This window comes from Cyanistes caeruleus, chromosome 13, assembly GCF_971803275.1.
Source record: "Cyanistes caeruleus chromosome 13, bCyaCae1.hap1.1, whole genome shotgun sequence".
NCBI classification, from domain to species: domain Eukaryota; kingdom Metazoa; phylum Chordata; class Aves; order Passeriformes; family Paridae; genus Cyanistes; species Cyanistes caeruleus.
The window spans coordinates 17,471,239-17,497,414 of NC_141713.1; the positions used below are offsets into that span (position 1 = coordinate 17,471,239).

A 26,176-nucleotide genomic window follows, 5' to 3' on the forward strand; every position below is an offset into this window, starting at 1 on the left:
CCTCCAAACAGAAGTAACAAAAATAAACACACTGATGCAAACTTCAGTTGATGGAAATTAATATATCGCTAGGGAGAGAGCTGTAAACTGCAGCAATGCTCTTCCTTTGATTTTGGCTGCACATTTAACACACTGTATTTAAGTGTTATATTCGTACACACCACCAAACTTTTACGTAAATGGGACTTTTTTTTTGCGTTCCCTGGCAAAGGAAGAATCTCATTTTCTAGTCACAGGGCAACATTTCACAGTCTTTCCCAAACCTTCCACTGAAGCAAATGAGAGATCTGCTTGACAAACAGCAGCGAGTTGAAATAGAAGTAGAGAGGCAAGTCCCTTCTGCGTGTGCGGGATTTCAGCATTCCTTGGATCCTGCCAGCACTACTCTCCATGTATGCGTGTGCAATATTCGGGATCAGACTTTAAAATGGGCAAAATACTGAAGGACCAGTGAGGTGAGCAGTGACAGGACACTTTACAGCACACACAACTCTTCCATATTTTAATAGAACACCTTTCTTCAAAAGCCTGCAGGCATAGTACATGGACTTGCCATCTGGGATATAACTAACTGGAAATCAAATTAGTAACGTTGACCCTTATAAATATACTTACACTTCACCATAACTACTGGGGATTTTAATGCCATTCCATCTCTTATAGAATAGAAATCAAGGTAAACAACATTAATTATTCATATAGGGAACGTTCTCCTCCACTCTCCTGTTTTTAGCTGAAAAAAACCCAAACTAAACCTGCTGCGCTTACTAATAACGCATAAATGATTTTTTCAGTTTCACTATAAGAAAGTCAAAGAAGATTAAATTATAGCTGTGTATTTAAGCAGAAGTTCATTACTATATGGCAAATATTTTTTACACTAAGTTTCAAATTTCTTTTAAAAAAAACTGCTCTGCAATTATTTTACTATTAAATGGATAAAAAGTAGCTGCACTCGTAAGTTTGATGTTATGCAAAGACTTTCAGTAAATATTTAGTTCTTCTACATTCTCTCAAATGCATGTATAGTCTATTCTTGGACTAGCTGTAAAGCACTAGGGAAAGGAGTTTAATTAACATTTCTTCATCAACAACAGTAACTTTCAGGTTACTGATACAGGATTACAGACTCCTAAAAGCGTATTATTTTTAAAAGTAATATGTTTATGAAAGTCAATAAAATGCATGAAAACCATGCAAAAAATCTGACAGATAAAACAGCATACAAATTTAGACAAAGGGAAGAAAAATAATGCAAATCTTTATTCAAAACAGTATTTGTAATGACCTTGGTGGCTTACTGTCAAAAATAAAGATTGCAAGATTAGACTGGTAACATATGTTTTGTGTATTTTCTGCATAAAATATATACACTTACCCAGTTCTCTGTAAATCTATGGTACACAGTATACAACTGTACATTTATAAGTAAACACATTAATATACCAATTTCAGATATGCTATATAGGCAGGATTTTTTTAAAAAATAAATATTTTAAGATCTACAGGAAATCTTCCCAGTACACCCAGTAACTTTAATGAAAACCGGATTCTGCACAGACAGTGAGAACCTGAACTACTCAGTAACCTTTTAGTGTGACAAGATGCCTCAAGTACAGGCATAATCCGTGGTTTGAGAAGAGCTGCAGAGAATCTGAAAGTACTTCACTGCTGTTTGTTTTATTGAAGATCCCCACCCTGAGAGCAAAGGCGAGCACAGCACCGCAGCCGTACCTGGATGAAGGTGGCCAGTAAAACACAACTCATCTCCTGCTCCAGGATGATCTTGTTCTGAGGGTTATTGTAACACGCAGCAATGAGAGAAGGGAAGAGCACTTTGATTAAACGAGGATCACTGAAATACTGGAAAGGCAACTGGCAGAGTTTTTGCAGCACCGTGGGGTGACGGCCAGATTGTACGATGATCTGAAAATACAAACAGAACAAAATTAAACCACGTGATATATCTGTTCTTCTCTTCCTCTTAACCACCAAGGGTGCTGAAGTCATGCTAAAAAAATGAGAGTGGATGAGGAGTAAATACTAAAAATAAAGTCTATAACATTTACTTCAAATAACTTCTGTTTTAGTGTGCAAGTACTATTTTTATTGTGGAATGATATAAAAAATACAAAGCTCCAAAAGCTCATTTTTCTGTACCAAAAAGATAGCAAATAAGGAAGGGATTAATTTACAGATTACAACAAAACAGATCATTTAATACCTTAATTCAAAAGACAAAGAATTATAGCTCAGGGACTATTCTAAGTTAGAGCCATGAAACACAAAACTCCAACGCCTGCCACTTAAACACACTGAGCATGGGGGGGAAAAAAAATCCTGGAAGAAATCAGCAGGATTTTAAAAACAATCCTGAAGCTTGACCATCCTTTCCTGGAGCTGGCAATTCGAGAGGACTGTGTTTCATGGGAGATGTCTGCCATGCATTCTCAGGCACCAAAAAGAAAAGGGGATTGTGAGCTGCCCAGCGAGGAGTTTCTGTAAGGAGAGACTTGGAGAGATCCTCCCATCTGTATTCCTTATCTCAGTTTCTATCAGTGCCATTGGCTCTAAAAGGAGAATTGTTTAGATAAATGGGACTGTTGTCATGAAGAAGGCTAAGTTTACAACTGTATACATCTGAAGAAATAAGGCAATGCTATCACTGGTCTCCTACAAAGAAACCTTTCCAATTCACTTGATATTCTTATAAAATCTTTGCCATAAACTAAAAAATGCCTAAATCAGATCTGTTCCAAGTAACCTTGATTAGACAATTACAATATGAAAGAGCTGTTTGACCCAAAGTTGGCTTTTTGGCATAGAAGGAAGCTCCTATAAGGTTGGAACACTGTAAAACTGAGGGTCACGACTGTAAATTGTACTTGGAAAAACACAATTTTACAGGTACACACCCAGACAAGACTGCATTCAAATTAAAACCAGAAGGACAGAAAGAAGCAGTTGAGGCTACAGGGGCATAAATTACAGGGATTTACAAGTTTTCAAAGCACTTTTAACAATACCTTCAGAGCACACACTAAGTTGATAATGCACTTCAGTTTAAAAACAAGATGAACAAAATAATAGTTTGCATTTGTTTCAGTTCACCAGTCAAAAAAGACATTGAAAACCTTTCAAAATACTGGCAGCAATGTCTTAATGCCCTTAAAGACAAGAGGAATTTTTAAAAGACAGACAAAAAATTGACAATTAAGCATACATTCAGACACTGTTTTGAGGAAAATACCACTGAAGCATTTGGAGGATTCTAAACTCTCAGCTCCCACCCTGTAAGCAAGAGGTGCCCCCCAAGTTTGGGAGTACTGTTGAAATTTTAAATTAACCAGAGTGCTTATTATACCATTCTATTTTTCTGTTGTAAATTCTACAATCAGAAACGTATTTAAAGTCAATCATAATTGGTACAAAAATAACTACAAATGGCATTTCTGATGCAGGACAGAATGAGAAAACTCCTGATTTCTTTTTCATGGCCACCATACCCTTGATGAATAGGCAGAGGCAAAGAAGTTTTTGGGACTTTTAATTTTTCATTTCACAGTTCACTTCCTTTACCTGTCCTAAAAATGCCATGGATAGTTAGTGAAGTCCTGCCAAACTCACAGTGCAGATACCCAAATAGCTTCCATGGAATTATTTCATTATCCTTTTCTTTTCAACAGTTTTACTGCTATGATGTTATCAACATTAAAGATAGGAAGGTATAAAGAGGGGTTGCTGACTGTTTTAATCTGGTGTTTATCACATGTGGAATCAATTTAATGATTTCAGCTCATTGTACTAATGCAGCTACTAAACCTGATACACTATATTATGTACTCTGAAGAAAAAAAACATGAGTCACCCCTTACTGGAAAAAAACCCAATCAAATAAACTTGCAGCAGAGGACATATTCCTTGTTTCACTGTCAATAGGTGGACAAAATGAAGGCCAGCACTCGACTTAGCAGATGAACAATAAAGAAAACAAATGAAAACCTTGCACTTCTCTTGCTTGATTTTTTTTTTTTTTTTTCCTTTTTGAACAGTAACTTGGCTTAGTAATCCCAGGGAGTTTTGCAGGCCGGGAATATGGAATACTCATCTTACAAACTGCTCTCATATAAGATACAAACTCCTTACTGAAATGCAGCTTGCCTCCCCTCTTGCCACAGACTAGGATCCAGACGCATTAACCTAGAATTAGCTTTTCTTGTTTCTCTCTCTCTCTAGCCTGCAAGTCAGATATGCCTGTCAAATGTAACAAGAGCCTAATTAAATCACTGCATTTCTGTATAGCCAAGCATTTAAGCACCTGCTTAACTTTAGCTATGTGCCTACGTTCCACTAATATTTGCTTGTGGTTTTCTTTTTCTGAACTGAGACCTATCAAATTAGTCCAAGCTACCAAATTAAAAAGAAAAAAAAAAAAAAATCCAGAGCAGGCAACTCACATTGATGCTTTCTGTATCTCTTTTTAAAATGTTGTTTATTCTCAAAGCTTCTAGATATTCATACAACTTTACTGGTTTTGCCTGTGCTTAGCTGGAATACATTCCAGCTTAGTTTATCTTATTTATGGCCCAACATGTACTAAATGCTGGAACAATCCTGTGAAGACTCAAATAACACAGAGGTAGGAGACACAGCAAACAGGTTTGTGAAATGTTATTTCATGATGAAAGAAGTTTTCCTTTGTGCCACCAGCCAAAGTCCAGGCCCTGATCCATCTTGGAGGTGGAGCCCGTCACAGAGTGGGCGAGAACTCAGGTTTAGCACACCCGAAAGCACTGGCCAATACTGCTCTCAATGTAAAAGGCTGCTGAGGAGAGACTGAAGGAACTGAAATCCTCACTTTTAGGACTCCAATGTTGCCTGCTTGGTGTCTGTCTGCATTTCCAGGTCTCCCCACCACGCCTGCTGCGCCTGCTGCATCCACAGCTGACTGTCCAGCATGGTGAGTGATGTGGTGACCTGTGGGAACTTTTGACTGAGCAACACCTTTCAGTGTTGCCTATCAGTTATCTTCTGTCACTCCCACCACTTTATAGCCTTCTGCAGGTCCTGCTAATTTGCTTAATCTCCAATAGCCAGGGGGTCAGGCTCTCTCCTCTGCCCTACCAGCAATCCATGCTCCCGTGTGACTCTTTGGGAAGTGCACTCTGCTCTCCTAAGTGCAATAATCATCCCCATCCACTGTACTGGTATTTCTGAAGTTTATCACTTAGGAAAGCATGATCCATGATTTCTGAAGTCTCTAGATGGAATCCACGTTTTCCTCATGTTTACTCAGGCCAATATTCACTATAAAGTGTATTGCTTGGCCACTTGCTGCAGTTCTTACTGTGAAAGCCTGAAGCAGTGTAAAAGTCAGTCTTTCAAAACAGACTCCAATGACAAAAGCCAGCAATATGCCACACAGCACTTGAGCAATAAAATAGGACAATCAATCAAAAAAATTAAAAGCTCCATGTGTTATGAAACAGTAATAAAGTAGTGAGGGGAACTCGTCATTCTGCTGGGAGATAAGGCTTCCTCTGTCACTCAGGTAGGGCATCTAGCTCCAGAGCTGAGGCTGGAAGGATATTCCATATAGATATTCCATCCTGGATACCAAGCTCTTCCCTGTATGCTGTATGACAGCAGCCTTCCTCTCCTGCCATTGCTTCCTGGCACCTTGCAAAGGAGAACGTCCCAGGACTGAATGCCTTTTCTGAGGAACTAACAAACCATATGAACCAAAAAACCTTGGGCATGATTGTCCTCTGGGTAGCAAAGGGGAACTCTGCAGCTCATTTCAGTTTTCAGTGAGCTCCAAGGGCCCCAGAATTAACGTTCTTGATGCTACTGCAGGAACAAGAATCATTAAAGTGCAGCTCCTTTCCTTCCTTGCAGGGAGATGATGAGTAGCACACGTAGGGGCAGCCTTCAGCCAAGAACTAGCAAGGGAAAGATGTTTTGCTTAGAACACCCCCTAATTCTATTTACAGACTGCATATATATATTAGTACTTAATCTTCTCTGTATTCCTTTTATCAGTGAAAACTACCATTACTTTAAAATGCATATGTGTGTATTTTTGTCAAAGGAGGGTAATAAAATCCTCATAATTTATAGGATCCAGAACTTTGGAATGGTACAGCAATAACACAGAATGTCTCAGCAGCTACATGTCAAATCAGATGTAAAATCTTACCAATTCAACAGTTAATTTTACAGAAAACTAAAATAAGAATCCTCTTGCCTTTGAAACTATATTTTCATGATCAGGTAACTAAATGTACAAACATCAACAAAACTAAACTAAAATGTTTAGAAAGTTGAAGAATGACTCTGTAAAATACTGAACAAGTATTAGTTACATTAAAGTGAATTGATAATTCATATAATTTGTATATTCATATGTTCTGAATAGACATGTAAAGGAGATGCATGCTAGTAATTTGTCAAGAACCAGCAGTTAAATTAAACTGCCCTATGAAGATTTTTTATGGAGTAGCTTTTTTGGTGACAATCTGAGTTTATTTTACCAAGTTGTAACTGCATTCAAAAAAGAGGAACTAACTCGATTTAAAACTCTGCTTGCAATCTTCCAGAGATTTAAAGAAGATTATGACCCCCAGATTGGTTTTCAATGGTTCTATGCTTGTATGTTAAATATTGTCAGATATTTTATTACAAATAACAAAATAAATGGTTCAGTGTCAGACCAAGAACTTTTTCACTGCTTGTGTACTACACAAGGTTAGTCCAGGATTACTGGAGACTGGAAGTGCTGATTTTTAGAGCAATATTTAGTCTAGTTCTACTGGTGGATTTAGGTTTTCTTTCTTCACTTGGACATTTGCAGCTCTGTAAAGACATCATTCATGTCAATATATACAATAAAACCACCAGAATTATCTTTTAAAGAAGCTAATTCATTTTGTAGTCAGGTAGAAGAGTAAGCCAGCAGCAAATTTTTGTCTGTGGAAGGGCAAAATGAAGAACTGAGAAATGATTCACTTTGGGAAGAAACTTTGGGAGCAAAGGCATGGCTGGCAGCAGTGGCACTGCTGGGGCACATGGACGGGGCAGGAGCATGGCCAAGGCACAAGGTGGAGACAACACCCAGCAGCTGTGCTGCCATCTGAGCTCCTGCCAGTGCCTCCCACCACCATTCCCAGCCAGGCCATGGAAACTACTTTCTGCAGCCCATCAGTTCCTTTCACCCACAAAAGAAAGGGAAAATGGGCAGCAGAGAAAGGAAAAAGATTGCCAAGGAGAGAACTGAAATCTGTAGGCACAAACCCAAATGTTGAGCTTTGAACAAAACCTAACAAGTCATCCAAGTGCACTGCTCTTGTGTGACTAACCCTGCAAGAAAATGCCATGCTATTAGTACTGTCTAGAGTCAGGCTGATGGTTTTTGTTAATTTTGACCAAATATTAGGAATTGTAGCTTTTTTCTCAAGTGAAAACTGAGACAAAGTTATACTAATGCAGATACAGGAACAAGCAGCTGGAAAGTTCAGAACTTCATGAAGCAAAACCTTCTTTGGCTCTTAGAGAAAAACCTGGCAGTGAAATTGGGTGTTCCACAGGTACTTAGAAACAAGTACAGTTTGTATTTGTACATAAACAAAACTTACCACCGGGAGATTAATTCACTTTCTAGAAAAACATCCTTCCCAACATTTTTTTCCTTTCGTTTCCTTTAGTTTCAAATTTCCTTTCATTTGTATGAAATGAAGCACTAAGATATGCCTTTTACTTGCCTGTGCTCTTCTGCTATAATGTAGTTCACGTTCAGATGCAATTTTCTTAGAACAACTCAGCCTAAAAAGTTAATGGTTCTCTGAGGGGCACTCCCTGCCTTCTCTGCTATCTCAGATGACCTGTGCTTCCAAACTTCAACGTGGCCATTATAAACATTAGCATCTTAAAATGGTAGTCAGTATGGGAACCACTAATGTTTCTTATCCATGTATTTATCATTTATATAAATGTCAATTCTAATTTGTACTAACAAGTAATAACTTAATTGAACAGGAACTGTGCATCTAACTCCTGTTACAGTATTCCATCAAACAGTTAAATCCCTTTGTTTGATGTCAGGTTATTTACAACTTTGTAAAAGAAATAAGTCTTTATATTAGTAGCCCGGAGTTTCTCTTCAAAGTTAGATCTGCATTATTTCTTTGCTTCTATATAAACAGATCTCATACTGCTAGCATTTAATCAGCAGAATATGTCACCACTTAGGCTCTTCTTCTGTTTTAAGGTCAAGCTCTTTTCTTTCCATTTTGCAAACTCCACTATTGGCAAAGCTCTGAGCAAAAAATATTTTGAATTCCTCCTAGCATTTCTCACGAATCAGAGCACCATTTCTATGGAAAAAGGAAGTTTCAGAATGCTACATTCAAATTTAAAAATAAGAATTTTGTCTATTTGAAAAATTCCAGTGTTTATTTTCTTAGCATGATGTGCAAGCTTTCAGAGAGAAGATAAGGGTGCTCAGGAATAATACCAGGCCTCGTACAAACCACATTCTAAGCATTATCCTTTCAGAGCTCTATGGTTTAAGCAGATTCAGGGGTGCTCTGTGTATTCATCACAGAAAAACATTCTTGCATCAGTTTTTGTGGAATCATCCTAAGACATTTGAACATTTAGGATAGGACAAGGGCCAGCCATCAGGACAGTGATGCACTGAAAATGTAAAAAGCTTTATCAAAAGTGATGCTAGTGGAAAATCTAGCAAAAGTTCATTATACAAAGCTTTTGAAAAAATGCAGCCCAAAATAACAACTAACAAATCACTTTAGTTATAAGATAACAAATGAAGTATATATAAGATTAAATTCATCAATAAATAAATAATGTTAAACAAATATTGTAAAATATAAACTTCATTACAGTGTGATGAAAGGAAAATGGAAGTAATTCTAACATGCATTGAGGTTACTTGTGAATTTAATGCTTGTCCATGCTACAGGAGAAAATAATAATCTAACATCTGACCTGGAAAAGGTACTAAGGAAAAGCCTAACTTTCAGAGTGATAGCGTTTTAGCATTTATTAACATAAAAATAAACATTTAAATGTGAGGGTTTTCTCACACTTCATGTTTATCATATAATTAAGGACCCTGTTAAACCCAAGGGTATCACTGCTTTCCAGAAAATTCTAAGCTTCATTGTTTCCACAATAATGTAACAGAAGCTTCATATATATATATATATATATATATAATATATATACATATATTCTGTCAGATAAAGTACAAAACCCCATCATGACCCATCTCAAATCCTCAGGTATTATTCTGAGCCCTGCAGTGATAAGAATTAGCTTTAGTAGCCCTGCACTGTTTTTGAAGAATCATCTTCACACATAACATCTTTGATGATGAACTGCTTATAAACTTAGCCTGCTGCTTTGGGCACGATTCTCCAGTAATTTACTCCAAATGAAATCCAATTGATCTGAATTAACATGATTTAAAGGGTAGAGAAGAAACAGGACCAGTCAACAGAAGTTCAAGCAAACTACTGGCTGAGGTTTCTGCCAGCATCCTTGGAAACAGAGCTAGTTTGGGACAAAATCCCCAGAAGGTGTGAATAATTCAAACGTTACAGTTTAAACACATAAAATCTTTTTGTGTGTCTCAGAGCATTTTCTCTCTTCAAAAGCAAACGTTTTCTGTCACACTCTGGAAATCTACTCACAAGTAAGCTATATAGCTAGTCTTGGAATTATTATTCCTAGCACATTTTGTCTTACAGCTTCCACAAGAAATGTAAAGGGTTTGTCAAAGTATCCAATCATCAACTAAAAAGCTTGTGAAACACTGAGCCACTGGACATATTACAGAGCTGGCCGAGACAAAGCTTCAAACAGAGAGCAAGAAAATGTGCTTTTCTGCCATGAAAAATGAGCTACAATTTACCCTTTACTAAGGAGAGAGGAAGACGAGCAACATTTTCCATAGTACTCCATTAATGCATTTTGTTCTTTATGATTCAGTATCACTTCAATCAAGTGTGACTTGAGCTGAACATGACACAAGGGGTTAGGGAGACTTCTCTGGGCCTCTTGCAGGCTCCCACCCTCAGAGCAGCATCCAAGGAAGAACTGTCAGCTGCTGGGAACACAGAGCAGGCTGACGCTGCCTCTGCATGGGGCTGCCCATGTCGGGGACAGGCACCGCGGCTCTGCAGGGCCTGGAAAACCGGGAGTTTATGAGACAAGCACAGGGAGTTCCCTCACACATGACGCGAGACAGACAATAGCTCGCAAGGCTGATTAAATATTTGCAGGCTTTGGACTTTGTTTCAAGTCTCAGTGTGAAAAGCAGCTCCCAAGCAAAGGGGCGAGCGCCGCGCTGGGTGGGAGCGAGCAGGAGGATGGCGCGCGTTGCGCAAGCTCCTGCCTCCGTCCAAACCCAGCCAGGCCCAGGCCCAGGTCTGAGCTGGGAACAAACTGCTTATTAAGCAGGATCATGTCAAACTCTGTGGTGTTTTTTCGATGTGGACAAAGTTCCGCTGGGGATTAAGCTGAGACCACCACACTCCTTTTATCCCGACCCAGGAGTAAGATTTAGAATGTCGCTCTCCGGAGGCGGCATCAGCCGACTGCTCCCTCTCTTCCTCCCTAAGCCTCAGTTATGGGCTGTATTTGAAGGCTGTTGAAAGTACTGGCTTTTATGACACTGGGAGATAAGTTTATTCTTTCGTGTTTACAGTTTGAGAGGAAGACAGTAAGGTAAATCCAAATGCATCAGTTTCTCACACTAATTCCTATACACTCTCTCTTCTGCCTACAGGAATCAGCCAGTCATCGTAAACTGAAACTAAATACACTCTACCTCATGCTAAGTCTTTGCTCATATTAAATTACCTTCCCCACATCCTCTCAAAAACCCCAAAAAATCTAAGATGCATTTTGGAATGTTAGAAATACAGTTAATATGTGACACATGAAATGTGCAGTCCCAAATGCTTCTGACATATTTGATTTGCTTTGTCATAGATCATTCTTAAAAAGAAAAAGTTCATCAGGAAGCTCAAACAACAACAGAGGTGTCTGACAAATTACCTAAAAGGCATTCCCACTTTTCCCTGACTGCCCAGACAGGAATGCCATCTTTCCTGAAGACCTTGGTTCACTTAAGTGAATTTATGTGGCTGAGGATGTAAGGCTGCGAGAGCCAAAGCATACATTACAGAGCTGCCTTAATGTACTCCGCTCTAACTCGGGCACTTTAATCCTTAGGGGATTTCTGTTCACAAGCTGAAGTGCTTCTAAATGGGAGTCAAGACTACAACTTCACATGAATCACTCACTTGCCAAAATCAGCTATTCCACAAAATTTACCAGGCGTATTTCTTGTTCAAACCTATAAAGCTTTAAAACATCAGGGTGTGGGCTTTAAAAAAAAAATTTAAAGAAAAAACCCATAACCTCAACATGAAATCAATACTCCTAAAAATCCCTGTTTGAGAAGAAACTAACAAAATCAGAATTAAGTCGTTTCAGATCCTATTTACTTACAGATAGGGATGTTAATTGCATGGTAACTACCAATTCCCACACCTTTACTCTTTGTGCTGTATTTTCATAAAGTTTACCTACCAGATCAAAATCATTCCAGTCCCTCCACATCCCCAGAAGGAACATAAACTATGTAAGTTTAATGATGGCCTTTAGTAAACAACCCATATGGAAATTCTCCATAGGTTTATAACTTTCAAGTTTTCCTTTTGACTTCTGATTTTCACAATTTTTCCATTTTAGAAGTATTTTTCTTCCTTCCCGCTAACACTAGAGAAAACTGGACCCATACTAAAACTCAGTATGTACTAACTCTGTCAAAAGAATAAAATAATTTCCTTCCAGAAGCTCACTTTTATTCTAAAGTCCCTTTGTAAGTGTGCCTTGCAGCCCAGTACTTGCAACCACAGCCAGATGTGTCATACACAGATATATATTTGTGATATACACTCTGGGACAAAGGCTCTTGTGTACTTTATGACACAAGAAGGACTTACTGCACAAAATAAATTATTAAAAAAATATGTCTATAAGTCAATTATTTAACAAAAAAGGGAAAATAATCTTGGGATGAAACCTTACAATATTTCAGTTTCTTTACACATTGTATTTTTATCTTTGATATTGCTGTGTGATGTTTTACATATTTAACATGGGAGAAATTCCCTCTCAAAATATCCTGTAATATCACTGCTTCTTCCTCCTTTACCTGGAGTTAGCTGGGATGTCTGAAACATGTTTTGCAACAAATTTTCCACACCTGTATAGCAAGGAGTAATTTCTAGTAGGTGATTGATACTATTAAATCTAATTCCATGTGCTTCTATTTTCAGCATATGGATTATTAGATATTAACATTTCAATTTTTTGTGAGTTTATAATAATGTACCTTGTTATGGACACAAATGTCTGGGAATAGAGAACAGAGAAATAAGTTAAACTTACTCAGCTGGAAGACTTTTGGGAATAAAATCCCTTCTTCAAGGACACATAGTGTACATGTAAATTTTTTAAATCTTCTAAGAGAACTTTTTCCTTCTATCTACAAGCCTAATTTTATAATGAAGTTCTGAAAAGCTGCACACACTTTTTCCTCTTTCAGCAGAGATGAAAGAGATTATTTTGTTTTGCAATCGAGCAACAGTATCTTCTAGAAGCATACAGTTTATATCTTACAAGCCCTTAAAGTTGGTGGATTCTTCTAGAGCATGCTAAATACACTGTGCACCGAAGACTGGGAGAACAAAAACTATTTTTATTTAAATAAAGGCACAGCATTACAAATGAACAATGCAACTTCTTTCGGAGGCTGTCTGCAAGATCCTGAGTCTGAGGATCTGATTTGTGAGGGCTTTTCAGATGAAAAATACTCCCTAACTGCAATGAATATGGAAAGATTTCTATTCCCAATGCAGCAATGTGAAAGAAAGCAAATCATCTGTCATTCCTGTTAATTTAATTACAGGACCACATTCAATTATTCAATATAATATGCAAATAAGGTGAGTTGACAGCACATGCTAATTACATTCATTATACTAATTAAATCAAACAATAAAAGGGAATAAAAATGTAATGAAATAGAAGGATAATTTTAATTAACAAGAACATTTTAATTAGAAACTGTAATTCTACAGTCTGATATAATAGGGCTGGCTATTGAAAGATTGAACATTATTTTTATTACACAGTTTAGCTTTACATGTCTGTCCTTCGTATCATGGGACCTGTTTTTGTATGGCAGTAGATTAAATGGTAGCCAGGAAAAAAGAATTCCTTTTCCCTGCTCATCCTTCCTGAGGAGCAGATGCCCAATAAAGCTCAGCTGGCCTGTGAAGCAGGGGCTGTCTGGCTCTGTAGTAAACACAAGTTCACGTGCCGATACAAAACAGACAGGGCAGCTCAGGCCTCACTGCTGGCCTTGGAGCATTTCAAATATTAAAGAAACACTCCTTGCTTTTTGCAATTTTCATTTTCATAACAGATTTATTTCTTCAGTGACAGCAACTGCCCTGGAAAAGCTTTATGAATGTTAAAACAAAATAGGAATGAAGGAAAGGAATATTACTAATATATTATATGTGGGCAGAGTCAGCAAAATCACAGTCTTTTTAAAATAAACAGAGCAAGGACTATCAAAACACTCAGGAATGTGTTCCTCAGGAATCCATTGTCCTCACTGCTCCTCGACAGAATCACTTGGGACTGGCCCAAGCTGCAGGCGTGGTAGAAACACCAAGTGGGAGCCCAGGCAGAGCCTCTGCGTGTGGGACACACCAGGAGGGGCTGAGGGCTCCTGGAGCTGTGGGGAAACCCAAATCTGCAAACTGCACAAGAGAAAAACACTTTCCTCCTTCCTTTTTCATCTGCTACTCAACTAAATATAAAGACTTTCACAGACGGTGTAATTAACAAAGTCAAACCTATATTATTTTAAATGAATGGCTTATGATGCTCTTGGAAGATTTTGTTCTATGAATGTGAAATATTTAGGAAATTGCCCTCTTATGATTTTGACTGCATAGCAGTAGTAGTTCACTTACTTAAATCACAGTACTACTACAGAAGGTCAACACTAAGGGTGACAGGCTGTAAAATTTCTGTTTTAGAAATCTATCTATTGTCCAAACTGGGGAACTGCCTTGCTTTTTTTTTTAAAAAAAAAAATAAAGTTGCCTTTTTTTTCCCCTCTTCCAGCATGCTGCTTTGGATATTTATCTGTTGATGTGGATAGAAAAAGGAACCATAAAAAGAAACACTGAAAATTCCAAACAACTGTTTGTCCTTTCTTTTTCTGCATATTGAAAGCAATGAAAACACACCTCTGTTTGTAATAAGAAATACAAATTTAGAAAGGAAACTACTTTAAACTACAAATATTTCCAAACAAATGCACATTTGACTCCAAGAAGAACCTGAATTTGCCTCAAAATACGTCAGTTATTGACACAGTTGAAGTCGGTTCAAATACTAAATAGAGCTATCTGGCTTTATAGAAATTTATTTTTGCAGCTCAAGTCTACTGTATCTATTTTTATTACATTGTACTTGCCAGGACTTCAAGCCTACTATTTGAAAACTTTCACTGTGAGACCAATTTTTTATTTTTAGTAGGACTCCCCAGATGATCAACGACGAAAGAAAAAATTGGAAGCTCTTAACGTAATAAAAAATTAAACCATAACTGAATGAATAGAAAGCACTTCCCTCTTCATGAAAAGCAGCCTGTCTAGTGGAAGTCACAACACAAAGAGCACCTTAAAATAATGACCATGAGCAAGTCGCACTGCTTTGCCTGGTATTAAAAGAAAAATTACTTCCTTTCACTAAAAAACCTTCCCAGTATTTTTCAAGTACCTGAGTGAGGAAAGCTTCAGTTTTTCAAAATGCTTTTTTAAATAAAAAAGCTGAACCCAAAAGCCTCTTCCTCAGTTAAAATCTTACTAGTGAGGAATATTAGAAATTACATAGGAAGTTAGGCATGTCATGACGTCTGAGATTGTACCTCCATAGCAAACCACCCTAAAAGAGAGTTTTTAGGGTACGAAAAGGACTGACAGCCATGAATGTCTGTTTGAAAGCCTAAACCTGATTTTGAGAGCTGCAGAAGCCACCTTCAGCCCCAAGAGCACAAGGTGAAGACTCCAGGACCCAGCTGTGAAAGCACAGCAGCAGCAAAGGCTCCCCCTCAGTGTCCTGGGACCCGCGGAGCCCCACGGCCACTGCCCAGTGCCCGCTCACACGGCCGGACCTTCCCTCGGACACCAGCACAGGAAATCCCTCTGCTGCACCATTCCTGCACTGCCAAGTCCTCCATGCAATCAATCACATCTGTTTGGACTCGTGTGCCACAAGAGAAATTTTTGAACTGCACAGAAAAGACAACATGGTTTGCTGGCACTTCTGGGGCCCAGCTCGACCTGTCGGGCAGCAGAGGGACTCAAAGTGGCAGCAGCAGCACACGGGGTTTAGAAATGACCATTCTGAAGCATTTCCAACAGGCAGCTCCAGATCCTGAGTGGGACTTGGTCACACAGGGTAGGGAGGCTGCAGCATCCTCCCTCCAGCTGTGGCCAATCCCACAGAAATATCACTAATTAATTATGTAATACTTGTGACAGCATTGTCAGCTTTAAGATACTACAGTGTTCCAATTACAGTCAATAACTGTAAGAATGTTATCGAGCAGCTTTTCTCTAAAAACTTTCCTGACAAGTTTTAACTCTTCTTCCTGCTCATCAGCTGAGCTGAGGGCACTGAGCTCCTCACCCTCAACCCCATCCCAAAAGTTGTGCAAAACAGAGAACCAGGTGGTACAAGCACAGATAGAGAACACAGAGAGTACCTTCACTACATTCAGCTGCATTCAAATGCAGCATTCATCTGAATCATACCCAACATGTGGGCACTGAAATGCAGCACCTACAGTCAGCTTCACATATTCAAAGAGCCAGTTCCAAGCTCTGCCCAATACACCCTGAGATATTACATATAGGCTGAGAAAACCAGAAGATTTTTAAGACAAATATATTTGAAATATTTTTTGAGTTTTGTGTCTGTGTTACTTTATAAGCCAGTAAGAGAGATCACAAAGTCCAGTGGCAAAAGTGGACAACTATCAAGGAAGCTAAAGGGGAATTTCCATTGTTTCTTGAATAAGGCATTTTGTTTATGACTGAAAAGATTCATGGAGAAGGATGGCTTAAACCTGAGCACTGTCAAGCAGGGAGAGAGCTACACTGGCATTCAAGGACAAGTCTACATGGGAGAGTAGCTTAGTTGGCTTTAAAAAGGTTTAACTTGGGTACCACAACCATCTGAGATGTGAAGCTAACTTAGAATTAAAAATATCTGATGCTAAGTAAATCTTGGCAGAGAGCAAGGCCAGTTCAAATCAGTGCAATGGCAGCATTAACAACTCCAAATGGACACACAAAATTCATTTTTTAATTGTGTGTTTCTCTTAACACACAACTTCAGTTTCTCTTTTGCAAACACATCCGTTTGTGCTCACAGGAATCCCAAGTCCTTCAAATGCCGAGGGGATGAATTTCCTGGAGGAATCCATAACTAAATGTGCCCTTGATAACTTCTGATCCCCTTTTCCATTTGCCTTACCTGGTTATCTGGGTTGTTTACAGTGAAGTAGCCAACACAAATGATGACTTCGTGCAGCAATCCTTCACAGGTATGCTGGGAGCAGTACCACAGCAGGGAGCTGATAATGTGCCTGAAGGCCAGGGACAGTCCTTCAGCTCCCACAATCGACTGAAAAAAAGGCCAAGAAATAGAAATTACACTTGAGCAGTATGTTCTAGAACTTGTGTGAATTGTGTACACATTAGCTACACCCTTCTGGGTTTTTTTGCAAAGTGCAGACTATGTTCTTCATTGTGAAAGGCCAGAATCAGATCTCTTTCTTCAGCCTGAACTTACTGTTCACAGTAAGAATACAACATTAAAAGCCACAGAAGCAAGAATAAATTCAAATTTTCAAGGGACAAAGGAAAAACTGGACTCTGCTTATTTGACATTCAGAGTAGCATTAGGTTGACCGTTTCATTTGTCATACATTACATGATCCAGGAAAATTTAGTAATATCTCTTAGAAATAAGCAAAACAAAACAAACCATCTTCATTTCTGCAACAGAGCAAAATGCGTTTCTTGTTAATAACTCACGCTCTGAATGGAATACAATGATTAATAACAAATAATGACTTTTCAAACACTACAAGAAATTAGAAACATCCAGAAGGAGAGAACACTCAGCTGCAAAGCTTCTTGGAATGTTTTTTAAAAGTAGGCAAATTGCTGTAACATGGAGATTCAGAATTAGATTTTATCTGCGCAGCCTACAGCCTCTATTTAATAAACATGTCAAGCAGATAGAGCGACACAGGGTCAAAGGGGAAAACTAAAGCACAAGGAATGAGCATGACAGAACCCTAACTCTAATAAAACAGCAATGCAGGCCTGAGAAAATCTCATTTCAGAGTTTTCTTCATTTTCTACCTTGTAGCCTGTGGTAAATACATATACATAAATCCCAGGCTGTGGCATAGTTTAGTCTTGCTGAATTCCAAATACACCCAACAAAAGCAGGATCCTTGACAATGAAACCAGGCTCAGCTGTGGATGCTTTTGATCTTGAACTTCAAGCATTCTGGTAAGTCAGTGTATTTTCAAAATTTAATGCCCAACACAGCCACCATTTACTGCTTTATGTCATGTAAATGCTATGTGCTCTCAGGTCCATCCTTATTTAATTAGTACTGTCCGTGCATGCTGTGACCCAACACTCTGGGTTTAACCTCCCCTGATAACAACAGGTCAAAGGGCACCTGAGTTTCTGTATAAAAGTTAAACTAATTTTTCAAGGAAACTATGCTTCCTTTTTAGCCAGAATTAGTATCAGCTCAGGACCCTGTGCTGTTTCTCACTACCATCTTTCAATTGTTTAGACTGTCAAATTAAATGAAATATATACCATGAGCCATCTGTGCTAATACAAACTCGAGGATACCAGACCTCTTCTGCTAATCAGAACCTCCTATTCCACAGTCCTACTAATTTGTGATAAAACTATTCCTTAGAGATAATGATCACACATCACATAAAGGAGGCTTTTCTCCCTGCTGTCTGCCAGCCTGCCATGGCCCACAGGGTCAGGGTGTCCAGCAAACTGCCTCAGGTGGATGTTATTTTTAACATTTGCAGAAACAAATCACATTAATGCATAGGAAGGGAGAGCTGCTGAGGCTAGCCCAGAGTGCCTGTCCATGACAAACCACACCATGCCCACAGTCCAGCAAACAGCTGGGTGGGTACCTCCTGAGCAGAGCCCTGTGTTCATGAACTGAGGGAAGCAATTCCCACTGCTGGGTTCTGGCCACCCTTCATGCAATAGCTACTGACTTGCTCCATTTTAGGTAGAACAGACTAACACAGACCATGGAATTTGGAAATTAATGCTGACTGTCCATTATAAATGCTGACACATAATGGTGTTGGTAGAGAGTTAAATACAGACATAGTAAGCAGGAGATGGTGTTTTAAAAATGAACAGTGGTTTCTTGGGATTTCAGGGAGCAGCCCTCCAGCCAGTGTGATTTTCTACAGCTCCCCTGCAACCTGTACCTGTTCCAGTTCAAGCCTGACTCTGGCACACACCTGTAACACCTACAGCAACACATAAACAGCCAGTATCAAACCAAGAAGCGCTAAACAAGGTGCAGGGGGGAACTACCATGATTTACAGAAAGAAATGGGAGTCAGTAGTGTGTGCAGCAAAACTCCAGTCCATATCCTGCTTTTGTCCCTGTAAAGAAACCCTGACTGGAGTGGGTGCTGCAGCTGCACACAGAAGTCTTGCTGCTGCTGTTACAGATTACACCAAACGTACTGAAAACCCATGGCAAGAAACACCAACAACTGAAAGAGCCACACTAAATTCTTCACTTGTGAAAAGCTCTCGCTGAGTTTAATGCATTTCAGCTGGAGAGTATGGTACAACATATAAAAATTACACATTAAATGAAAAAGAAACCTGTTCTGTTGAATTGTGTGAGATTGATGCTGCTAAATGTGTTTTCAAAGCAATGGTTTCTGACAGCTATTTTACATTAACAATACAACTTTAACAGCTTACCTGAGAAATATACCAGTATTTGTATGGCAAAATCATTCATTTACACTTGAACTCTGCTCAGCATTTTTTATTTTTTAATTTAATAAAAATAATGAAAACATATTTTCTGATTTTTGGTCAACAAAGTTTTACTTGCTAAAAAAATTATATCAAGCAATTATCAGTTTCAGCTGCACAATCTTAAAGCGAGTGGCCACTGAAAGCACTGGAAAATGTAGTATGTGGTTTTAATAAAAGCAAATCCTTTCACATAAGAAAAATTCTTATTTTGTCCTTTTGACTAAGATTTTTCTTTTTACACTTTTGGGGCTTAATAAATATAAAAACCACTATGCTAGAAACAAGTGAAAAAGAAGTTCTAAGACATAATTAGGATTCAGTATTTAATGTATTCTAAATTTTCACTTTTTGGTTAAATTCATCAGCTACAGCTACATGGTAGACATAACAATAGTTACAAATTTAATGCATGAAACCTAATATTTTAAAACACCTTCAATAACTAAGATCTGAAAGACAAAACTTAGTCCGAAGATATGATCAATAATTAACATTTTCCCATCAAGACAAGTTTTAAAACATCTGTTACCTGGAAGGCAGGCAGGTCAAGAACAGCAAAACTATTGAAGAAACGTAAACTCTGAATGGCAACCTGGACCGTGTTGGTGGCATAGCTGTCTTTAGGGCTGGCTGTGTTTGGATCTGAGATGGTGCCATGGAAAAGGACACAGTAGAGCATGTGCAGGACTCCCACCAAATCTGTGGCCTGAAGAGCTGTTATGAGTCCTGTGGGGTCCTGACGTGCGCTGTCAAATATGTTCCAGGACCTGCCAAGGAAACAGTGAGCAGCGGAGAGTGAGCAGCGCTTGTCCAGGAGAAGGGTCCAAGGAGCTAAATGTTAGAGAAACAGTGAACTGGGGACCAGGGAAAACCTGATGCCTGAAGTGCCAGGAAACCACAGCATTTCCAGAAGACTTGCAATAATTAGGGCACTGTCTCACGCTCCCTTTCATTGCAGCACGGCTGTATCATTCAGGATCTCGCGTCACATCCCGTGCCCGTGCTCTTGCCAGCAGTGAGGAGTGTGGGGCCACTGTGGGAGCACCTAGGGGCTCAATGCAAGCCCTCTCCTGGGCCAGCAGCCTGCTCTCACCTTTGCTGCTTGCAACAGCAACCCGCAGCACTGGGAGAACTCCCTGGAGCCTCTCCTGCCACAGTGATGGGCTGCAGGCACTGGAACAAACTGCCTACCTAAGTAGTGAAACCAGTTACTGGGAACAGATGATCTTAATCAAACACTTCTGCAGGAACTCAAGAATGAAGTGCTGGAGCAGTAGTAAAACACACTGCTTCTTACTTCAGTCAGATGCTGCGATGGGAGAGCGCAGCAGGGCAGCAAAGCACAGGTAAGTACAAACCAGCACAGCTCGTGCACACAGGAACTGGGTCTCTTTGCCATCTTTTGGGTATGCACATAAAATAATGGAGAAGGTTTTTGGTTATCTAGGATATCAGCACAGACAGACAACTCAGGACTGCCCTTTCTATTCTCACATCCAGACTTTCAAAAGCACTTAACATAATCCTCCATGATTTTTTACTACTCATGTTTTTTCACATTATTAACCCAGAAGATGATGCAGGACAACTACTAAGGAAGACTCAGAATATCACTACCCTGCAGACTAAATAATGTGTGGAGGGTGGGCAAGCACAAAGTGAAGCCCCAAGTTTTATATTTTCTGAATTCTAATTCAAACCCATTATATAAATGATCTGAATGTCATTTTGGAAACACATTTGGTCAATATTGGTATCAAAGGAAACACTAAAATAATAAAACACAGCAAAGAGTAGCAACGAATATATGCTACATCAAGGTCTGCTTTTTACCTCATCTACTATGTTTCCATTTTTCACAAAGAAGAAAAAAAGAAGAAAAAAAGAAGAAAAAAAGAAGAAAAAAAAGAAGAAAAAAAGAAGAAAAAAAGAAGAAAAAAAGAAGAAAAAAAGAAGAAAAAAAGAAGAAAAAAAGAAGAAAAAAAGAAGAAAAAAAGAAGAAAAAAAGAAGAAAAAAAGAAGAAAAAAAGAAGAAAAAAAAGAAGAAAAAAAGAAGAAAAAAAGAAGAAAGTGCCAATATCAAAAGGGACTACAAAGATTCAGAATATATATGATTCCTCTTTTTGTAATTAAAGGAAAATACTACAGATTATATGAGAAAACATTATAGAAGGACAACTTAAATGAGGGTATTTTTCCCTTTTATAATTACTAAAAGCAAAGGAAATGGAAGTGAAAACCAATTTTCTAAAATAATCTGTAAGTTTGAAGACCTCAGTTTAAGACAGCAAAGACCAGACACTCAGAGGGCTCAGAATATTCCTGTTGAGCAGAACCAGTAAGAAGCTTTCCCCTTGACTGAACAGCTCTCAATAATCTCTCCTGTACCTGGACCAGGAGCAACCTGCACCCCTCTGTTACAAATACAGGTTCCAGTGATATCTGCAACACAGGTGCTGGGCATGCTGACTAATCCTGCTTTTTACAATTACAGACAGACTTCTTCAACAGAGGAATTAAACCATGAGCTCAGCAATGACCAAGTTTTGGCAACCATCAACCACCTTGTTCTGTCATTTTCACTTCTCCTAGTGAAGCAAATAAAGCAGGCAAGAAAGCACCACCTTACCCAAAACAATGCCTGTCCATGAGAATTTGTCTGTTAACAGCACTCCATCGCTTCCCTGGACCACAGGGAGTGAAAGAGGCTGAGCAGGATCATGAACCTGAATTCCCCAAGTCCCAGAGCAGCCCTGAGCTCAGGTGGATATGACAGAACAGTACTTGGGCTGTACACAATTTGCTCTACTGGCACCCATCTGGTTCCACCACTGTCCCCTCATATCTTTACCTTTACAAAGCAGTAGGTCAGGTGATGTAAGGAGTGATCTCATCTGGAATTAGCACTTATGAGTATAATTTCTGAGTTATTTCTATTTAGTCTTTGAATATTCAATGCTACTGAAAAAGCTATTCAGTGCTGTAACCTCTGCTGCTACCTCCAGGATCAATGTCCCAGGCCTGCTTCAGGGATACCTGTGCTGCACAAAGCACTCCAGACTGTGTAAATAGCCCACAAGCCTCTGAGAGAAAAATCAGATTTTAGTAAAACACAGTAAGAACAAAAGCAACATAGTTGTGTCTGTTTTCCTTAAGACCCTAAAATTTACTCCACAAAGAATAAAAAGTAGAAAAAAATACTAGAGTTCTGAGTGTGTTTGGGTGGGGCTACGCTGCACAACAATTTATGGCAGGGCTTTGCTTTCCCTATGCCTTGAATCCATGCCCCAAACCTTCATTTTGAAGCTCTGTGGTCTCTAAGTGAGTGTGAGTGAATGGAGTCAGCAGAGACACTTCCTGCCCCATCACCTGCCTGTGCCAGCTGTGCCTTTGGCAGATCCCTGCTATGAATTTCCAGGTCCTGCTGGCACATCAGGCTGGCTGGGAGGGAGGCACGGACCCGGATGGCTGCAGGAAGAGGGAGAGCTGGCAGCTCTGGGACCACCCTGTGCACAGCTCTGCTTTGTGTGTCTGGGCTCCCTGGTATTCCTCACTTCAAAATGCCTTCTGATGTCCAAGGATTTATTCTGCAGGATGGGGTAGCCAAAATGTGCTAACCATCACTTAGTTACACTCGACTAACTAGAACATTTATTGCCACAGGATCACATAAGAGCACAGCTCCTCCTGCCAACCAGTATTTCCTAATTTCACTCTTAGCTTTTTCAGCTGTACAAAACAGAAAAGTACACTCACAGTCAAATGATAACCCCAAATTAATTACTGCATATGATACCCTCACAGAATTTTTTTTCTGACTCTGTGCAATCAGAAGATTGACCAATTTTACCAAAGGTTAAAGTTAGCTTGCTTTCAACTCTCACTCCATCATTATTTTTAAACAATTCCATATGAGAAATCTTACATTGCTGGATGAAATCCTTTTTTACCATTCTGTGCTACTCTGGAGCAGAGAATGAATCAAAATATACATTAAAAAGTCAATTGTAAAGTAACTCTAAATGCAAGCATTAGCTTTTTCACAGAAAAGATGAAAAATTTTGAAGTTGTCCTACAGAACAAAACTGTTATAGAGAAATTAAAAATATGTCTTTTAGATTTGATGGATTGAAGGAACTGCCAGAAAAGTTTTATTTTGGATGTTGCCTATACTAAAGTTATAGATGACTGGCTCCTGTTGAGCTAAACTGTTGTTTACATCACTTTACATATTTACTTTACACACAAGCCCAAATGTTTACAATAAAAAGGTAAAAGAAGTTACTTGTACTTGCTGTGGGCTTTAAATTTAAAAAAATCCTATAAGAAATTATGGAAAATACAGCATGAAACTTTACTGCTCTGAGTGATTTTTGTCAAGTCTGCACAACACTGGGTTTCATACTTTTAGCAGATTTTTAGTTCACTTCAAAATGTAAGCCCAATGAAAATTCAGTGCTGTTGGGACAGACTGAAGCAAAAACCCCTAAAAACCTTCATAACATAAGATGATAATGTCACACCAGAAAATCAGACTTCACCTAACTGAAAGAGAGATCAGATTCCTATAGCTCCAACTCCTCTTAATTCTCCTACTTAAAGAAACTTTGTGTCTGAGTCTGTAAAAGCTGCAAAAGTAGAATAGTCACTAAGACAAAACCCCTTCAATTAATCCCTGAAGGGAAGCAAGACCCACTGGATTTTTAATATTGGATGATGTAGCTGGGAAAACAAACAAACTTTCAAACTTTAGCAGTCACAATATTTATGTATATACAGAAAAACAGACAAATATTTATATTATGATCAAACAACCTGCAGGATCTTAAAAAAAAAAGGTTTTGATGAAATGCACAGTATTTTCATTTTGGGCTGGCACTGTGATTTTCAGCTTGGCCATCAAGGGGTCTCAGGAATTGGTATGTGGTCTATGATTCACAAAAAGGGTTTAAGAATTAAAAAACTGTTGAAAGGAAGGAAGAAATGGAAGGAGAGGGAGGGAGGGAAAGAAAAAGAAAGAAAAAAAAAGAAAAAGAAAGAAAAAGAAAGAAAAAGAAAGAAAAAGAAAGAAAAAGAAAGAAAAAGAAAGAAAAAGAAAGAAAAAAAGAAAGAAAAAAAGAAAGAAAGAAAAAGAAAAAGAAAGAAAAAGAAAAAAAAGAAAAAAAAAGAAAGAAAAAGAAAGATAGATACTGAACAGTGGTACTTTGTTGCTTAAAATATACCACTATTTATTAAAAACATGAACTCAATATAGCTTGATAAAAAACAGCATACTCTGCAGAACAAGTATAAAACTACAACTTCTCCAAGCTTCAATATGAGCAAACTGTTTATATCTGAAAATATATTGTTTTAAAAACTGGCTCAGCTAACAAGCAGACAAGCCTCTCTAAGGGTATACATTATAATGTTTGTATATTTGAAATATATACTCCTGATTAAAAATATGGAATGAAATGAAAACATGAGTTTCCAAGAGGCTTAGAGTATAATCTGTTAGGGTTTTTTTATTATTGGGATTTAAAAACTTTCATCTTTACTTTTTGCTTCTAAATTATTTTATTTAGAAAGAGATGTCAAAATAAAGAGGCAAAATAATAATAAAAGAAGAACAAAGAAGCATTTAGCACCTGTCAGGACCTTGCTACAATTCCCACTGTCAAGCAGGGGTTGCAGTGCTGTACAGAAGTGATGAAGTGAAACCTTCCAGTAATTTAAGTTTAACAGCACTTGCTGGAGCTGCTGTCCCTTGGAAGCGCTGAGAAGCAAAACCAAGGTTCAGACAGACTTCCATCTGATTCACCATCCAGCAGCCAAAACAGACATTATCTTAATTACTGTAATAAAAGTGAGCCCAGCCCAGCCCACTTCCGTGTAGATCTGTGACACGACAGGCACCGCTTCCCTGCATCAGACCCTGCATCTGCAGCTTTCTGCCACTGCAGCTTGTAACCCAGCTTCATTAGCTGCTGACACACATTTATATATCCCACCACTGGTTTGAGATAACATATAACAGCAACAATTTCATTACTGCACTGCTCTCACACTGTATTTTCCTGGAGTAACGAGAAAGCTTGAAGGCATTTCTTAAATTGAGAAAACAGCATTTTTTTTAAACAGCTGGTGTTCACTAGGACCTACATAATTTGAGGGACTATTATTTGCAATATTCCCCTTATGGCCAATGCAGTATCCTCCCTGTATCTGTGTTATTGCTCTCCATTGTACTGCTCCTGGGGAAAACCTTGTGCCTCAGTGACTGAGTCTTACACTGCAGTACTGCTCTTGGTTTCCCTCCTGTTCTTTGCATTAACTCGTGCTAATGTGAATTTATTCACTCGTACTCGTGGGCGAAAGTGAAACAAGGCATTAGCCCTAGCCCTCCACAGAGCAAGAATTAAACCTGCAGGACAGCAACTGAAGGTCCAGAGAAAAAGGGAAAAGGGGGATCTAGGCTTCATGAACACTGGGCAGTACAGGAGAAGACAGGAACATAAGAAAAACCTTTGCTATGCTGATAAAGGACCTGCCACGGAGATTCTCAGTGTTCCCTCCTGCTTTTAGGGAAGGCTGAGCTGAGGCAGCATGGCTGTGCCTTTATTAATGCTCCTTGCATTCCAAGTCTGCTCATTGTTTTCTGTCCTGTGGGTAGAAGCCAAGCACATTCCAGATGTGTAGTCAGGACCTGAGGGCCCAAAATAGGCCTTCTAGCTCTCATATGTACAGTGACACACTCTGGAAAACAGGACTGTCATCTTGAACATGCTACTGGACATCTGCAATTCCACACAGATTTCAAGAGATCTATATGACCACACAACCCACTGTTACTCCATATGAAATGTATTTAGTATTTTGCTTTATTTCAGGTTAATAAAAATGCCTGTTTTCAATTCTGGCTACTGCTACTTCTAGTGGTGAGCAA

General features: G+C 38.8%; 1 protein-coding gene across 2 annotated transcripts in view; it reads right to left on the minus strand.

Annotated features, from left to right (window-relative positions):
• SCAPER (S-phase cyclin A associated protein in the ER) overlaps positions 1–26,176 on the minus strand; it is a 133,171-nt gene that overhangs the window by 2,871 nt on the left and 104,124 nt on the right. For both annotated transcript variants that reach the window (XM_086849343.1, XM_023934234.2), the window contains exons 28-30: positions 19,778–20,015; positions 16,657–16,806; positions 1,735–1,926 (exon numbers count right to left, since the gene is read on the minus strand). In XM_086849343.1, coding sequence (XP_086705469.1) covers positions 1,735–1,926; positions 16,657–16,806; positions 19,778–20,015 — 580 coding nt within the window. The remainder of the gene's footprint in view (positions 1–1,734; positions 1,927–16,656; positions 16,807–19,777; positions 20,016–26,176) is intronic.